A 14,748-nucleotide genomic window follows, 5' to 3' on the forward strand; every position below is an offset into this window, starting at 1 on the left:
TTTTGAACAACACTCATTAATCTAATGAGTAGCTTTTCAGATAAACAGAAATTGCAAAGGCGAATACGAAAGCGTTTTGTACGGCCAAATATTATAGTGTATCAAAAAATGCTTATTTTTGAATGTCTGGCTGATAATTTAATGGCAAATACCCCACTCTGTTTGGTGAATACATTTGTAAAACTGACTCGAATATCAGTGCCTCACCAGCCACAGACCTCTCCGCACATCACTGTCTTTTGAAATACAGTATGAACTAATCTGAGGTTGTTTAGTGTTGATTTTTTACAATTATGCTTTTCATTCATGTTAAACAATTCTTCATGCCTATCAATCCCTGCCAATGCAGTTAAACTAAAAGACATGAAGCTAAAGGGTAGTTTGAGTCAACCTTTCCTTCAATTCATCACACAGAAAAATGTCTCCAGTGTTTTGTGTTGTGTAATATGTTAATACCAATGTGGACACATTATTGTTCACCTATAAGCAATGCATTATTCATCTTTCATGCTGCAGTGTTCTTCAATCTGATTTGTTATGCTGTCCAGCATATGGAAACATTTTGCCATCGCCATTTAAGCATGAGAAAATGCACAGGGACTACTTAGATCCATTGATGAATACTAAGTATTTAAAAAAATAATAATTAACAAGGCTTAAGATGTTGTGAAAATAACTATAATCATTACATGATAATAGCTTGTTATTTAGAAAAGAAATGCACTTGTTGTATGGACCAGAACTCCTTTAATAGAATTCACACACACACACACACACACACACACACGCACACACACATGTCAACACAAAAATTGGCTTTCATCTACTACTTGCTCCTGTTTTGACATTAGTTTCCACCCTCACCTGTCCTTTTTCATTCATTCATTCATCTTCCATTGCGCTTATCCTCACTAGTCGCGGGAACTGTCCTTTTAATAAATATTTTTTGTATTTGAGTCAGCCGTCCTGCATTTTGTCTTCATATTCTATTTTACCAACAGTATATTTACAGTATAAATTCTCACTCCAGTGCAACAAATTAACATTTGCCAAACAATTTGAAGATAAACAGATAAAAACAAAAACATAAGATAAATAACATTTTTACTCATATATTTCAATAACGCAACAAAGGAAGCAATTGGCTACAGTATGTGTGGCACATTCTCCTTCAACGGAAGGAGAAAATTTAATAATCTATTAAAAAAGATCAAGTCTGTGACTGTGCTATTCTTTCAAAAGAACTGCAAATGCAGCAGCAACAAAATGTATCACCTTCCCCTTACAAATGACAGTCATTGTGCAAGGACTTTTGAGTACACACGATACACGTACAATTATGTGCGTGCATGCATCCTTTTTAGAAAATATAGAGCTCAAAATGTGAGGGATGACAGAATAGCATGATGATGGTGATCCAAAGCACCAATCTATCGCTACACAAGATAACAATTTGTGTTACATTGTTTTTTAGCTCTTTAAAATGCAAGTTTGTTAAAAGGTAATTGAGTGAAAATTAAGTCTTCACAAAACATCCAGTTATGGTAGCTAGTATACATCTTTCGTGATAGTTTAAGTCTAACATTATTCCACCCATATTTCACCATTGTACATTTACCAAAATATAGCTATACCATGGGAAAAAGGAATGTTCGTGGAATAATTAAAGACACTAATACACATACATAATAATTTAACTATTTGGCTTTGGTCACGTGAAAAAAAAAAAAAAAAACACGGTTAAACAATGCGGCATAGATGCTGTGGTCATTGTGCGGGAATACTTTGTGGACTGCACTAGGTAAAGATGCTTTCAAGCGATGCATGCTGGAGTTCACATTCAGTTTTATAAAATATATGTTTTTTAAAGCCATTGAAAGTCAGCGAGTCGTGTTGGACAGTACCACAAATGTGCATCCATTAAAACAAAGAGGCACACAACAGAAGCATAATTCCCAACATTAAAAGTACACAGTTACGAACACGATCACATTGTACAGCACATGACCTTTGTTGGATTCTACTGTCATGATTTCATTCTGCAGGTCTGGTCTTTTTTTTTTTTTTTTTTTTTTGCTCAAGCCCCCCTCAAACCATTACATGTCCCTTTAAACTGGTTAAAAGCATTGCCGCGTTGACGGAGGACTCAGACAACAGTTTCTTCTCCTTCCATTGGGTAAGAGTGCGCCCTCTCTTCCAGACACACGTCCTCTGAGGCGGTGTTGGCGTGGCTAGTGGCGGCTCGCTGTGACAAGAATGAGAGGTGAAAGGTGTGTGTGTTGACTTTCCCGATCCCCTTGCTGTGGGATACAACCAACTGGCGGGTTTCCTCAGGTGCGGTGGAGCTGGATGAGCCTCTGTCATTTTTTTTGTGTTCCGGTGTACCCCCCGGTGATCCCCCAATGGGGTCACTGGTGTTGTTGTCATGGAGATCAGGCAGGTTTCCTGTGCCGATGCTGCCGCTTTTGATGTGTGGCGTCTGGCTGTGGGTGTGGCGGTACTCCTCGCCAATGTCCTGACCCAGCTTCCACCGCTTCCACTTTTTTAGAATCTCTGACTGCACCTGGGGGATAATGGGATTGCAGATAGCCGCTAGCAGAGAGCCATATAAAGATGATGAGGAAGATTAAATAAAACACTCAAGTGGATGGATGTCTTTAGCCCAAGGATAGCGATTAGTAGAATGCCAATACGCTTGCGGAAGCAGAACAAAGCTTTCAGAGATGAAAAAAAAACAACAACAAAAAACAAGGACACTGATAATGACACAATTTATCAGCACATCAGGCCCTCAACATGACCTCACACCCCTCACCTCTTTGTTGACAAAGCAGTACAAGATGGCAACAAGCAGCCCCTGCAGAGAAAAGCAGGGTTGGAGAGTGTGATAGCTTCCTTTGTTCTAGAAAACGAATTCAGCAAGAGAAATGCTAAATGCAATATTTTGTGCGTCTCTTTTTTTAAAGCTACGCTTTCGTGTAGACCTTCACTTTCCATCTTTATTGGCAAAACCATAGAATTTCATTTCATAAATGCAATCCTGTATACTGTAGCCATATTTACTTTGCGGCACCAGAAAGAAGCCATGGATCATGTATAATGACCTCTGACCTGGAATGAGTTGAACAGGAGGTCACAGAAGAGCCGTATCAGGCGCAGCATGGAACCTTTTGGTACGGACTCGTCGATGACAAAGGTGAAGAGAAGAGCGTGAATCCCCAGCAGAGGGATTAGAGTCAGTGTCGACTTTGCTAATCTGGACCAAAATACAAACATGGACATTGGAGGACGTACTAATACTGATAGACAGATAGATACATTTTTCGTCCCGTAAGGGAAATTACATGATTCTATCCCATAAGCAAGTAGGCCTCCGGGGTATCCTTGCATGCATGAAATAAATACAACAAAAATGAAAAGATCTAACCTGAATTTGTAGTCTGTGTATCTCATCTGATGAGCTCTGAGTTTAGACATCAAAATTTTGATGATACGTATGAAAATGAAAAAATTTATCTGTAATGAGAGGAGACAACGACTATAATTGGGTTACTTCGATGTTACAACACATTTACAATACTTCCTGCCAGACTTGGTCCAGACACACATACATGCAAGAAAGCAAGCGAACACACACATGCCTGTGCGCACAGACACACACACACACACACACAGACGCACGCACGCACGCAGACACACACACACACACACACACACACAGAGTTTCATTGTCATCGAGACCACGGTAGTCGATACATGGGCGGAGAGTGGTGTCTTTCTTTTCAACGAAAAAGAAGCCGGCCCCTACTGGAGAAGAGGGATGAGTCCGGAAGCCAGAGAGTCATGGATATAGTCCTCCATTGCCTTGTTCTCAGGTCGGGAAAGGTTGTAGAGACGGCTGGAGGGAAGAGGGGCCCTCGGAATATTGACGACCATCCGGCCTTCATGGTGTCGCGCATCCTCGACGTGAAGCCGTGGGGGAGAGAGTTCCAGTACCCGGATGACTGCGAATGGTATGGGCCGGAGATCATGGATTTCCTGGAAGCTCATTCTCGATCACACCCTTTTGGACGACTTCTACACGGCTCACCCGGGGAAGCCGTCCGTTGAGAGGGGGGTCCTGTCATATACTGCCTTGCAATTCCATTATTGGAGCCGCTTTACGTCCTCTCTCTCCTCCCTCCCCTCTCTGTTTTCAGCCCCTGTCTTCAATCAGCCTCATCACCACCGGTGTATATAAGCCTGCCTGTTCCCGGAAATCCTCGCCAAAGTATTGCAGCCTCTCCTAGTTGTACCACGGCCCACCTTACTCAAGTAAGCCGCTTAACTACTCATTCCCTTGTTAACTCTTGTGTCTCCTCGTTCTCAGTGCTCCCCTGTGTTCCTGACCCACATCATTCCTGCCACCAAGCCAGCCTGTTCTGTCCATTGCCTGCCACCTGTCCAAAAAAAACAACCCCACAGCATGATGCTGCCACCACCATGCTTCACAGTAAGGATGGCGTTAGCCAGGCGATGAGCAGTACCTCTTCTTCTCCAGATGCTTGCAATTCATGCCAAAAAATTCTATTTTGGTTTCATCAGAACAAATAATTTTATTTCTGCAGGTCTGAGAGTCCTTAAAGTGCCTTTTGGCAAACTCCAATGTGCGTTTTAGTGAGAAGTGACTTCCATCAGACCACTCTACCATAAAGGCCTGATTGATGGAGTGTGTTAGCAATGTTTGACCTTCTGGATGGTTCTCCTGTCTCCGCAAGGGAACACTGGAGCTCCGCCTTCTTCCCGGTTACTCAGCTTGGTCGGACAGCCCACTCTAGGAAGGGTCCTGGTGGTTCCAAACTTCTTCTATTTCCGAATCATCGAGACCACAGTGCTTTTCAGGACCTTCAATGCTGCTGAAATTATTATTTTTTTATCCTTCTCCAGATTTTTTCCTTGACACAATGCGGTCTCCTTCATTGTTTGGTTTATGCTCTAATATGCAATGCCAACTATAAGACATTATATAGACAGGTGTGTGCCAGTCCAAAGGATGTTAAATCAACAAAATTTACCACAGGTGGACTCCATTCAAGTTGTAGAAGCATCTCAAGGATGATAATTATGGGATATATTTTGTAGATTGTTTTTTTTTTTTTAAAGAAAACTTTAGAATAAGTCTATAACAGCAAAATGTGGGAAACGGGAAGGGGTGTGAATATATATATATATATATATATATATATATATATATATATATAATAGAGAGAGAGAGAGAGAGACAGAGAGAGAGTTTCTTATTTACAGTGTTGATCTGCTAATAGTATATTCAATGTAACATAAACTTTGCAGCTTGTACCAGCATTCCTGACATGATTATAAATCTATCCATTTTCCGTATTGCTTATCGATAGTGTCAATTAAAATGAAGGTGATACTCTGGATTTAAAATGTTTTTAACTCTTTAGTTAAGTTTAGTTAGTTCAGTTTAGTTTGGTTAGTGATCATGTACAATCACAACAAGGGAAATGGGAATAACCTTTTGTAGGCAACGTTTTTTTCAAATGTTCTGTATTAATAGCAAATGTTTTGACGACAAAAACTCATAATTTGGTTGAGAAATGAACAAGTTCGGATTCGTTGTCATTGATAGAAACGTTGCCCCCGCTAACACGGCTGCCACGTAGGCACGTCATTCAACCAGCCTCCAATAGCGTATCGATCTTCTATTCATATATGTGGTTACAAAGTTATATCATATATATAACCTGTGTGCTAAGGCTAAAGAACTTGTCATCTGTAGCCTTAATGTTAATGTTGACAACGTTAAGCAATTAGGTCACAGCCGTTGAAGCTGATATTAGCAGCTAACCATCCAAAAAGCAGTCAACAGCATACCATAATGACGGTCCCTCTTCGCCATTAATGGAATCAGCCACAACGTACTCCCTTCTTAGATGATCGTGTATCATTGTCGCGCTGCCATGAAAGGTGTGTTCGGTCTCTCATGTTTGGACTTGCATTCTTCTTCAGTATTTGGGCTTAAATGCTGATCTTGATCGTCAACGTCGTCGTGACGAATCGACTAATCGTGGTAGCCCAAATTTCTATCGGTATATTTTTTATTCTGTTTTTGAGATGCTTATATGCTTGCATGTTATATTTCATTACTGGGTGGCTTCATTTGTAAAACTATTCAAATATCCTTTATTGCCACATGGCAGTAACAGTGGGAAAGTTTGTACCCGCACTGCTACACATAAATTAATGATGAACCATATTATCAAAGTTTAGAGACTGTGTGTCATATTAAAGTTAGTATTTGCACTCAGATTTTTTTATTAACAGTGTAGATAAAGCGGCACTTTTTTTTTCACCTGCCATATCGACTTGATCCACATACCGAACAATCACCACAGAAACACAGAGACAAAGCAATAGGACCAACTTACCAAGTAAGCAACCAAAATTGGGAAACGGATTATCCACCAGTATCCCATGTTTACATTTCTCTCCCAGCACCTACACGAACAATGCACACACACGCACACATGTACACACAGACACACACACACACACACTGTACCCAGTGTCTCAATATGAGGGGCTGTGCATATCTGATGTGATCGTTTCTCCTTCAAAGTCATCGATAGAGATGAGTACACTTGCGCTGAAAACTATCACTCACTCCTCATTCTCATAGAGGTACTTCACTGCGATCCAGGGGGAAACAAATACAAGTGGTGCACCTGAAAATGAAGGACGAATGTGAGGGTTTAGGGCCACAGCCTTTGAAGAGATAACATTTAAAAGGTAGACATATTGACATCATGAAGGAGACATCATCGTTTTGCTCCAAGTGACAACGTAAATAACTTCATCATTGATTTGAGCAACTCAAATTTTCAATAAAAATAGACATTATTTAACTCCAGTTTACATGATAAATCGTCATGCTAAAAGTTAATAATGACACTATCTGAATGTAAGTCATTATTTCACAATGTCAGAAACTCATATTTACCCCAACCGATGGCCATGTAAATATAAAAGTACTTCTTCTCACTGAACACATTGACGATGAGCAGGCTGTGCAGGTAGATGCCTTCCACCAACAGCCAATAGTTGTTGGCCATCACGGTGTACTGCATCATCACCATGGCGCCCCGACACCAAATCACAGCCTGCACAGCAGTGAAGGACGAATAAGACAAGAACTGCACCAAGCTGCACAGCTGCACAGGTTACCACATGTACGGACTGATATTTCAGCTGCACATAAAATAAACTGTCTCTACAAGAACTATTATAAGACATGTTAAACTACATTGAAACCCTGCTATAAGGTGTTTCATCGTTCACGTCTCTGCTATATCACAGATTGTTGAGTGTCTTTTTTTTTTATGGCTTATTACAGTACAGTACAGTACAGTACAGTACAGGCAACTCTGAATTTGGCCTGTCCTCACTGTAGTGCCACATAGTGCCGCAACATTCCATCCAGCAACTGAAGTTTACTGGAATAGATGCAGCGTAATTAAGAGCAAGAAGAAGAGGCAAAGAAGGTCCCCAACTAACCTCCAGTAATTGTCATTTATCTGACAGAGGAGTGGGAGTAGCCTGTGAATTCTGTTGCATGGTCTGTGTTTAACAGCGTGACTCTATTTTCGTGACTGATGCAAATCTGAGCTTGGCGTAACTCTGCAAGGAGGCGGGCTAGACCCTGTTTGAGTAATTTTGTGGATCGGCATACCCCCAGGGAATTTTATACAGTCCTTAAATATTTCTCTTTTACATCACAGCTGTTTTTTTTAGGGTTATTGTTTCATTTTGTTCTTATTCATTTATTGGAGTTGACTCCCTCATGTTCATGGTCATTTGACTGTCATCTCACAAGTGTATGTGTGTGTTGTGTGCGTGTGTGTCTGTGTCTGCTTGTTTGACTAATTAAATATTTAAAGCAACAATATATCATAAATTTACGTTAAATTAAACTGGTTTGCAACTAGGCAAACTGTGGCTTTGTCATTGCTATGGCAACCCCTGTTCACCCACTTAAGTGGACTGCCATCAGCACTAATAATGTATGCAATATAACACACGACAAAAATAGTTTGAAACAATGGTCAAAGTGTATTGTTTTTTTTTTCTTTTGCCATGGAAGCGTATTTTTCTTCTCCAATGCAGCCGTAATCAAAGATTTACAGCTCAGAGCTTTTTTAAAATTATTATTAATGCTTGTTGTTATATACTCATGTCCGTTGTGTTCCTCGATTTTCCTTTACGAGTGTGGCTTAAGTGAATTTCATTTTCTTGTAATTTGATTAAATTAGCTGAACTGCCCATAAATGACAAGGCACCATTTTTATTTCTTTCTTTCTTTATTTATTTGTAGAGACTCATGTTGCGATGTGTGTTCTCTAACCGGTATGTTGACCCATGTTTGAGCCCGAGTTTCACCACTGCTCCTGGGGTTCAGGGTGTGGGCCAACAGGGCATCTTTGACCAGAATGGACACGGCTCTCAGGATGAAGGAAGCAAACAAGTTCATGTGGATGTTGTTCCTCATGCAGTGCAGCTTCCTGGTGCAGAGGTGACACTGTGTTACAAGGTCTTACTTACAGCTAGTCCCACCACACAATTGTAGCACTGCGTGGCTCACCACAGGACCCTGTCATGTCCTGTCAAATGTTCCTCTCATTACATCCCTTCCTCACAGGGGCAAGCACTACTTCCAACAGTCCCTATAATATACAGTAGAGAGAACCCAACTCCCATGTAAAGTTTTTGTAGTCATATACAGTTCCATACATGCTATTATTCTGACTATACTATACTACTGTACTATACTGTTTTTTTCTCTGTTATCGCTTTTCTATTTGTGTGTACCCTCTCAAACATTGTTCAGTCCAACTTACTTTTCCCAACAATATCCATCATAACATAAATAACCAAAGATGCAGTATATCAAAATTCCTCTGTTGCACAGAAAAACTGTTCTCGTATAAAAAAGAAAAGATCCTCCATTCTGCATGACCAAGCAGCTGGGGGGGGAGTATGCAGCAACATGAGACATTTCTTTCTACTCATGTTTTTTTTTTCTGTCATATTTCTATACCCCAAGCCTTGTTTTTCATTCCCTAGTATATTATTAATGTTTCCTAGCTTCATTCAGTCTCCATTTGTTGCCTTTATGATTCATATTATTCTGTTCTGTTGTTTCCTTTACTATTTATTCCTCCTACACGTTAAAAAAAAAAAAAAAAAAAATTCCAGTTCATGATTTACCGGAAGCTGATGAGGATTCCCAGAGCCAGTAGAAGAGCTCCCAGAGACAGAGAGTATCCCACCGTATACATGATCCGAAACTTACTGAGGATGCGGCCATATTGCTGCTGCAGACATATGTAGCAGAGGCAGGGTTTTACCTTCATGCAAATCTTTTAAACAGCATACACAGTCATTGTGAGATGGAAAAAAGCTATAACTGACAGATAGGAGACATTTCACGCAATAAATCACTTTATTTTATGTAAATGTGTGGAACCAGTCATATTAGTCATTCATCTGCTGCTTAAAGCTGCCTTTAAAATGAAAGGAGTTTCAGAAGTCACACTAGCATGCTTCATTTGTAACACAGACACGGACACACGTACGCACGCACGCACGCACGCACACTCACACACACACACACACACACGCACACGCATACACACAAACATATAGTGTGCACTGTACACACACACCTCACCTGGCCAGGCTCATCCTCACATTCACTGGTATTCTTCTGGGCCCAGCTACCATCTTGGCCGCAGAATCTGTAGACCACACCCTGTTGGACTGTTCCAATAGGCACATTGGGATGACATGCAAACAAAACCATTTAGCTCAAGTCAGACCAATCTTGCTGCACTAGAACAATTAATTGACTCGAGAAGATGCTATCAATGCAACTCTTTTATTATTTCTTTCTTCTTAATATACTTTTTGGCTGATTACATGGAACCGTGCACTGGGAAAAGGTGACAAACAGCATGAATTTTGTCAGTATAGGATCAACTTGAATTTTTTTGCTTATAATGTCAATACACTAACCTGGCCAAATTGACACACACGCAAGCATGCAAGCACACATGTATGAGGGAAATGTGTATCATTTGTATCTACAACCCCATTTCTAATGAAGTTGGGACGTTGTGTTAAACATAAATAAAAACAGAATACAATGATTTGCAAATCATGTTCAACCTATATTTAATTGAATACACAACAAAGACAAGATATTTAATGTTCAAACTGATAAACTTCATTATTTTTAGCAAATAATTATGAACTTGGAATTTTATGGCTGCCAATAAATAACTCAAGAAAGTGGGAAACGAGCCGAGCTGCTACTTATTCTCAAACAGCCCAGAGTTTGAAGGCAAAAGAGAGCACCAATGAAGATGAACTAACTAATCATGTATTTTCACTTACAGAGACAGGAACTCATCACAAAGCCCCCCTGGATTTCAGTAGTCAGTGACTTTCTTGCATAAATTGTATGCTTTGAAATGCTTTTTAATTGTAAGTATATGGGTCATGTTTGTGCTAATCAACTGCAACTGTGTTGGTTCTCTTGCTCTCTTCATCCATCTTCTCAGCTTCACCTCTGAACACAAAAACAGCACACACTCACACATTTCTTTGGATGCCAAGCAGGAACATAATTATAAAAGCTGACCTTTATAATGCCATGGCAAGAACCAAGGGCAAGAGACATTGACTGTGGTTCCAGGGATTCCATCAGGCCAGCAGGCAAACTGGTCAAAGGTTCTGTTACAAACCGCCCCTGCAAGGGTAACAACAACATCTTGGTTTTGCAAAAGCAGATATTGTATTCGTCAGCGTACCACTTCACACAGTGGAAAAGGAGGGCTCACCTGTTGTGGGGGGTGCGGAGTTCAGGAAGTCTAAACACTGGTTCTTGTAGCTGCTCCACTGCTTCTTCAAACGCTCCAGGGATGTGGTGGAAGACACCTGTGGAAGGAGGACATACGCTGATAATCACATCAGTGTGACTGTAGATATCAGAGTGAGGGCAGAGTGCGTACCTTTGTGCAGCTGCAGAGCATGAGCAAGGCCAAGAGGAGACACACCTGGGACATCCCACTGAAGATGGGAGGATGAGGGGAAGTGGGGACGAGCACACAGAGGAGGAAGCCCCACACATGAGGGGCTCCTGGACTGAAGTCACTGTGTGGCCTGCACAAACAATGGGCAAAGGGACCAGAGAGGGCAAATAATGAAGTCCACATATTTCAAGATTGTATCTGCAGTTGTACTTTTAAGAATGTATTTTTCTGATGACTTCATACTTTTGCTCCCTATACTAGAAAACAGATATTTTCTTCTCCTTACTTTGTGAAAATAAGCTTGTTACTCTTTTTCCAACATCGGTGGACGACGACACGACGTAAACAAGACGTAACTAGAGAAGGGTAAAGTCAACCACGGTTGAGGTCTTGATTGAATGATTGAGGTCTTGGCGGAAAACAAGATGGAGAGCAGTGATAGAGGACCATAAACCAGTGACCATTAACGAGGATTACACAACAGATTTTGAGAAACAAATTACTCCCCATCCATGTCCTTATTTAGTCGAATTTTTTGATGTTGTCGGCTCCAACAGGGATTCATGGCGAATGCGTTGTGTCTCATGCCGGATTAAAAGACACCATTTTTGGGTCTTAAAAAATTCTCTGTCTAATCTGAAACAGAAACAAAACAAAATTCAGGTTATTTCAGTTGTTATCATGAGATAATTTTGCATTTTCTGTTGGTCAGTTCACAAGTTAGCAAAGCTATGGGAACACATTTTGATTGTGTCCGAGCGACTATGAGCACTATGCAAGTTAATACAAGACGGAAACTATTTTGTGTCCGTTTCTCTCCATTGCGTTAAGTTGGGAAAATGGGTTTTGAATATACTGACACTAAAAAAATGATTTTTACTTTTGTACTTAAGTACATTTTAGAGTCTGTACCCCTTTATTTTTACCAATAAGTTAAGGACTTGAATCAGTGCTTCTGCTTTTACCAGACTGCAACTTACTGTAAGTACAGAGTGTGAGTACTTTTTCCACCTCTATCAGAGCATGCGTGTCTGTGTGCATGCGAGTGTGTGTTTTTGTGTGAGTGCGTTTCCATGCACAGTACATGTGGCCTAATGAACTTACCTAACCATCACTAATACAGCAAAGTGTGCTTCTTTCCTGCCTATTTACAATGCTTTGTCCAATTTCCATGCAAAACCATCAATCTTTAGACTGCTTCGGTGGGTTTGTGGTTTGTCTAGTACATTGGACTGGGCTACATTTATTGTACAATATAATAAAGGGGTGCGAGTGGAAATGTATTCCTTTGCGTCATCAACTTCAAAAAACACAATTCAAATACAAACAAAATAATAGGTGGTGCTCTAATATATACACAGGCACCGTTTCACCAAGCGGTACAGTTTGCACTTCAATTAGTGCTTTCACCCCAGGGGCAATGACAAATCAGCAGCTAGTAAATCGCCACAGTATTCAACGAAAAAGAAAAAAGTGAGAGAAAATAGTGCTGCGTGGACATTCTCTGTATAGAGGAAACATATACTGTTCATGTATTATTTCCCTCATTATCATGACCACCTCATTTAATTATTATTTTTCGTTCCATTCCGTAGCATCCCCAGGTAGCACACGAATCTGATGACATTGGGTAAAAACAGGGCTTTTTCTTTTCGCAAGACAAGTGAAGATTGAAGAAGGACAAAATTGTACAATCAAACAAAGCACACGGAATGTTCTCACAGCCATGCACCAAGTGAAACCGTACTGTAGACAGCAAATCATTCAGCCTCAAACTGCAGAGCACTGATTAAAATGACACACAAATAGAAATCGCTAATGTGAGGCAATTACACGTTCCATTTTCCTTGTAACATGGAAGAAACAATTCTGCGTCAACAAATCAGGAGTATTATTAGGAATTTGGGCTCTTTTTCGAGAGCCATAGTTTGGGCTCGGGTCTCTAAAGAGAGCCGATTCTTTCGGCTCCAAGTGACTTCTCAATGTTGTTCTTGCTTCAATTAACTTATTACCCAATTATGTGTCGAATAAATGACAAAAAAATACATTATATTGAATATGCATTATTTATATTGATTTGTTGATTCACATAGTCAGAGATAAAACTGTCAAATGCAAACACAAAGGACCATCAAGTACTGTTAAGTACTGTTTAACTATTGGAGGAGCAGCAACAGTTGCAGAAGACACATTATTTTTTTTAATTATAGCTAAAAGAGGACAGTGCATAGTAATGTACACCTGCATGGAAATATGTCAAATTATAGGCATAGGCTATTTTCTGTCTGTAGTCCCTTGAAAAGTAAAAAAAAATAGGGCAAGAAAAATCAACACGTACACAATACAAGTCAGATGTAGGCGACCATCCGAGCAAGTGTGCAAAAGAGAGAAGTGCTTACTGTAAAGTGCTGGTGCCTGTAATGTAAAGCGCTATTATAAGATAAAATGAACTGTATTAGCATGTTCATTAACAGCAAGTGTGCAAGTGCACTTGTCTTTTTTCCTCTAGCTAAAGGAATGGGTTAACAGTACACATATGCCTAATGTGGGTTGTTTGTGGAGCCTGCTCAATATGATTTTTTTTTTCTTGCAGTCTGCACTCTGCCCTCGAAATATCTATTAACTTTAAAATGTGTCGAAATTGTTATTTGTTTCATCTGTTTTTTTATTCTCTTTTTTTTCCACTTTAGCTGTGTGTAGTCTTTCACTATAGCAATTCCGTTATGCTCTCATGTCTCCCTAGCTCCAGTTTGTGCTCATTGTCTGTAACATCCCTCTTCCTCCTTCTGCTTAGTGTGGCCACATATTGTGACCAACCACGTGGTTTAAACAGAAAGAAAGGGGACTAACCGACAAATCGGCTCCCAATCAGGAGCCGGGTCCAGTCGTTCACTTCAAAGAGGCTGCTCTAAGAACCGTTTCATTTTCAACCGAGACGTCACTAATCAGCAGACAGCAGTGTGTCTAATACCACCCATACATAAGCATAGAAGCATTAACATTTTTTTGACATATGGTACTCGTTGCCTATTTGAGGAAATACTGTATGTTAATTGTTTTAGTTTAGACATTTTTGTATACAGTATTATACTACATGCTCATGAGAACAGCCACTATTTAAATTGATGTGACTCAGATTTTTGTCTAATTTTGTGTACTAACTCAAGCAATTATTTGACAACTTAATCAGCTTCCACTCACTCATTGCAGATGTAACTTTCTGCACTTTAATTACACGCTTGTGTGTTTTAAAAGCTTTCTTTTTTTTCGTCATGTTGGTATGCTACTGCCCAAGGTTCACATTTGGTAATGCTGTTGCACGTAGTTAAGTCACTACTTTGTACTTACTTCCCAAGACCAACTTGACTCATCATGCGCCATGTCCTTTGTTCCTCCGGGTCCAATTAGCCTTTCAGCGCTACCAAGGATGGCTACCAATAGACATAATACACAGCTAAAAAAATACAGGTTAAGGTTTTACACCTAAACAACACATCTTAGATCTTGTTGAATGAAATACAGCATTCTAGGTGCAAATCTTTATTCATTACATAGTGGAACGCATTGAGGACAAAATAATATAAGAATGATCAATGGAAATGAAAATCATTGAACCCATGGAGGTATGGATTCAGAATAACACTCAAAATAAAAG

The 14,748-nt window shown here is 40.0% G+C and overlaps 1 protein-coding gene across 4 annotated transcripts in view; it reads right to left on the bottom strand.

Annotated features, from left to right (window-relative positions):
- Positions 1-1,153: 1,153 nt before the first annotated feature.
- gcgrb (glucagon receptor b) overlaps positions 1,154-14,748 on the bottom strand; it is a 41,037-nt gene continuing 27,442 nt past the window's right edge. For 2 of the 4 annotated variants that reach the window (XM_061680580.1, XM_061680579.1), the window contains exons 2-14: positions 11,073-11,223; positions 10,902-10,998; positions 10,703-10,810; positions 9,731-9,819; positions 9,268-9,374; positions 8,405-8,561; positions 7,004-7,163; positions 6,668-6,728; positions 6,432-6,501; positions 3,428-3,516; positions 3,112-3,256; positions 2,816-2,857; positions 1,154-2,563 (exon numbers count right to left, since the gene is read on the bottom strand). In XM_061680580.1, the coding sequence (XP_061536564.1) occupies positions 2,147-2,563; positions 2,816-2,857; positions 3,112-3,256; positions 3,428-3,516; positions 6,432-6,501; positions 6,668-6,728; positions 7,004-7,163; positions 8,405-8,561; positions 9,268-9,374; positions 9,731-9,819; positions 10,703-10,810; positions 10,902-10,998; positions 11,073-11,126 (1,596 nt within the window). In that variant the 5' untranslated portion in view covers positions 11,127-11,223 and the 3' untranslated portion in view covers positions 1,154-2,146. Of the gene's footprint in view, positions 2,564-2,815; positions 2,858-3,111; positions 3,257-3,427; positions 3,517-6,431; positions 6,502-6,667; positions 6,729-7,003; positions 7,164-8,404; positions 8,562-9,267; positions 9,375-9,730; positions 9,820-10,702; positions 10,811-10,901; positions 10,999-11,072; positions 11,224-11,379; positions 11,460-14,748 lie in introns of those variants that run through there. The other 2 variants (XM_061680582.1, XM_061680581.1) reach the window with 2 other exon arrangements.

Source organism: Phycodurus eques, chromosome 6, assembly GCF_024500275.1.
Source record: "Phycodurus eques isolate BA_2022a chromosome 6, UOR_Pequ_1.1, whole genome shotgun sequence".
Lineage (NCBI taxonomy): Eukaryota > Metazoa > Chordata > Actinopteri > Syngnathiformes > Syngnathidae > Phycodurus > Phycodurus eques.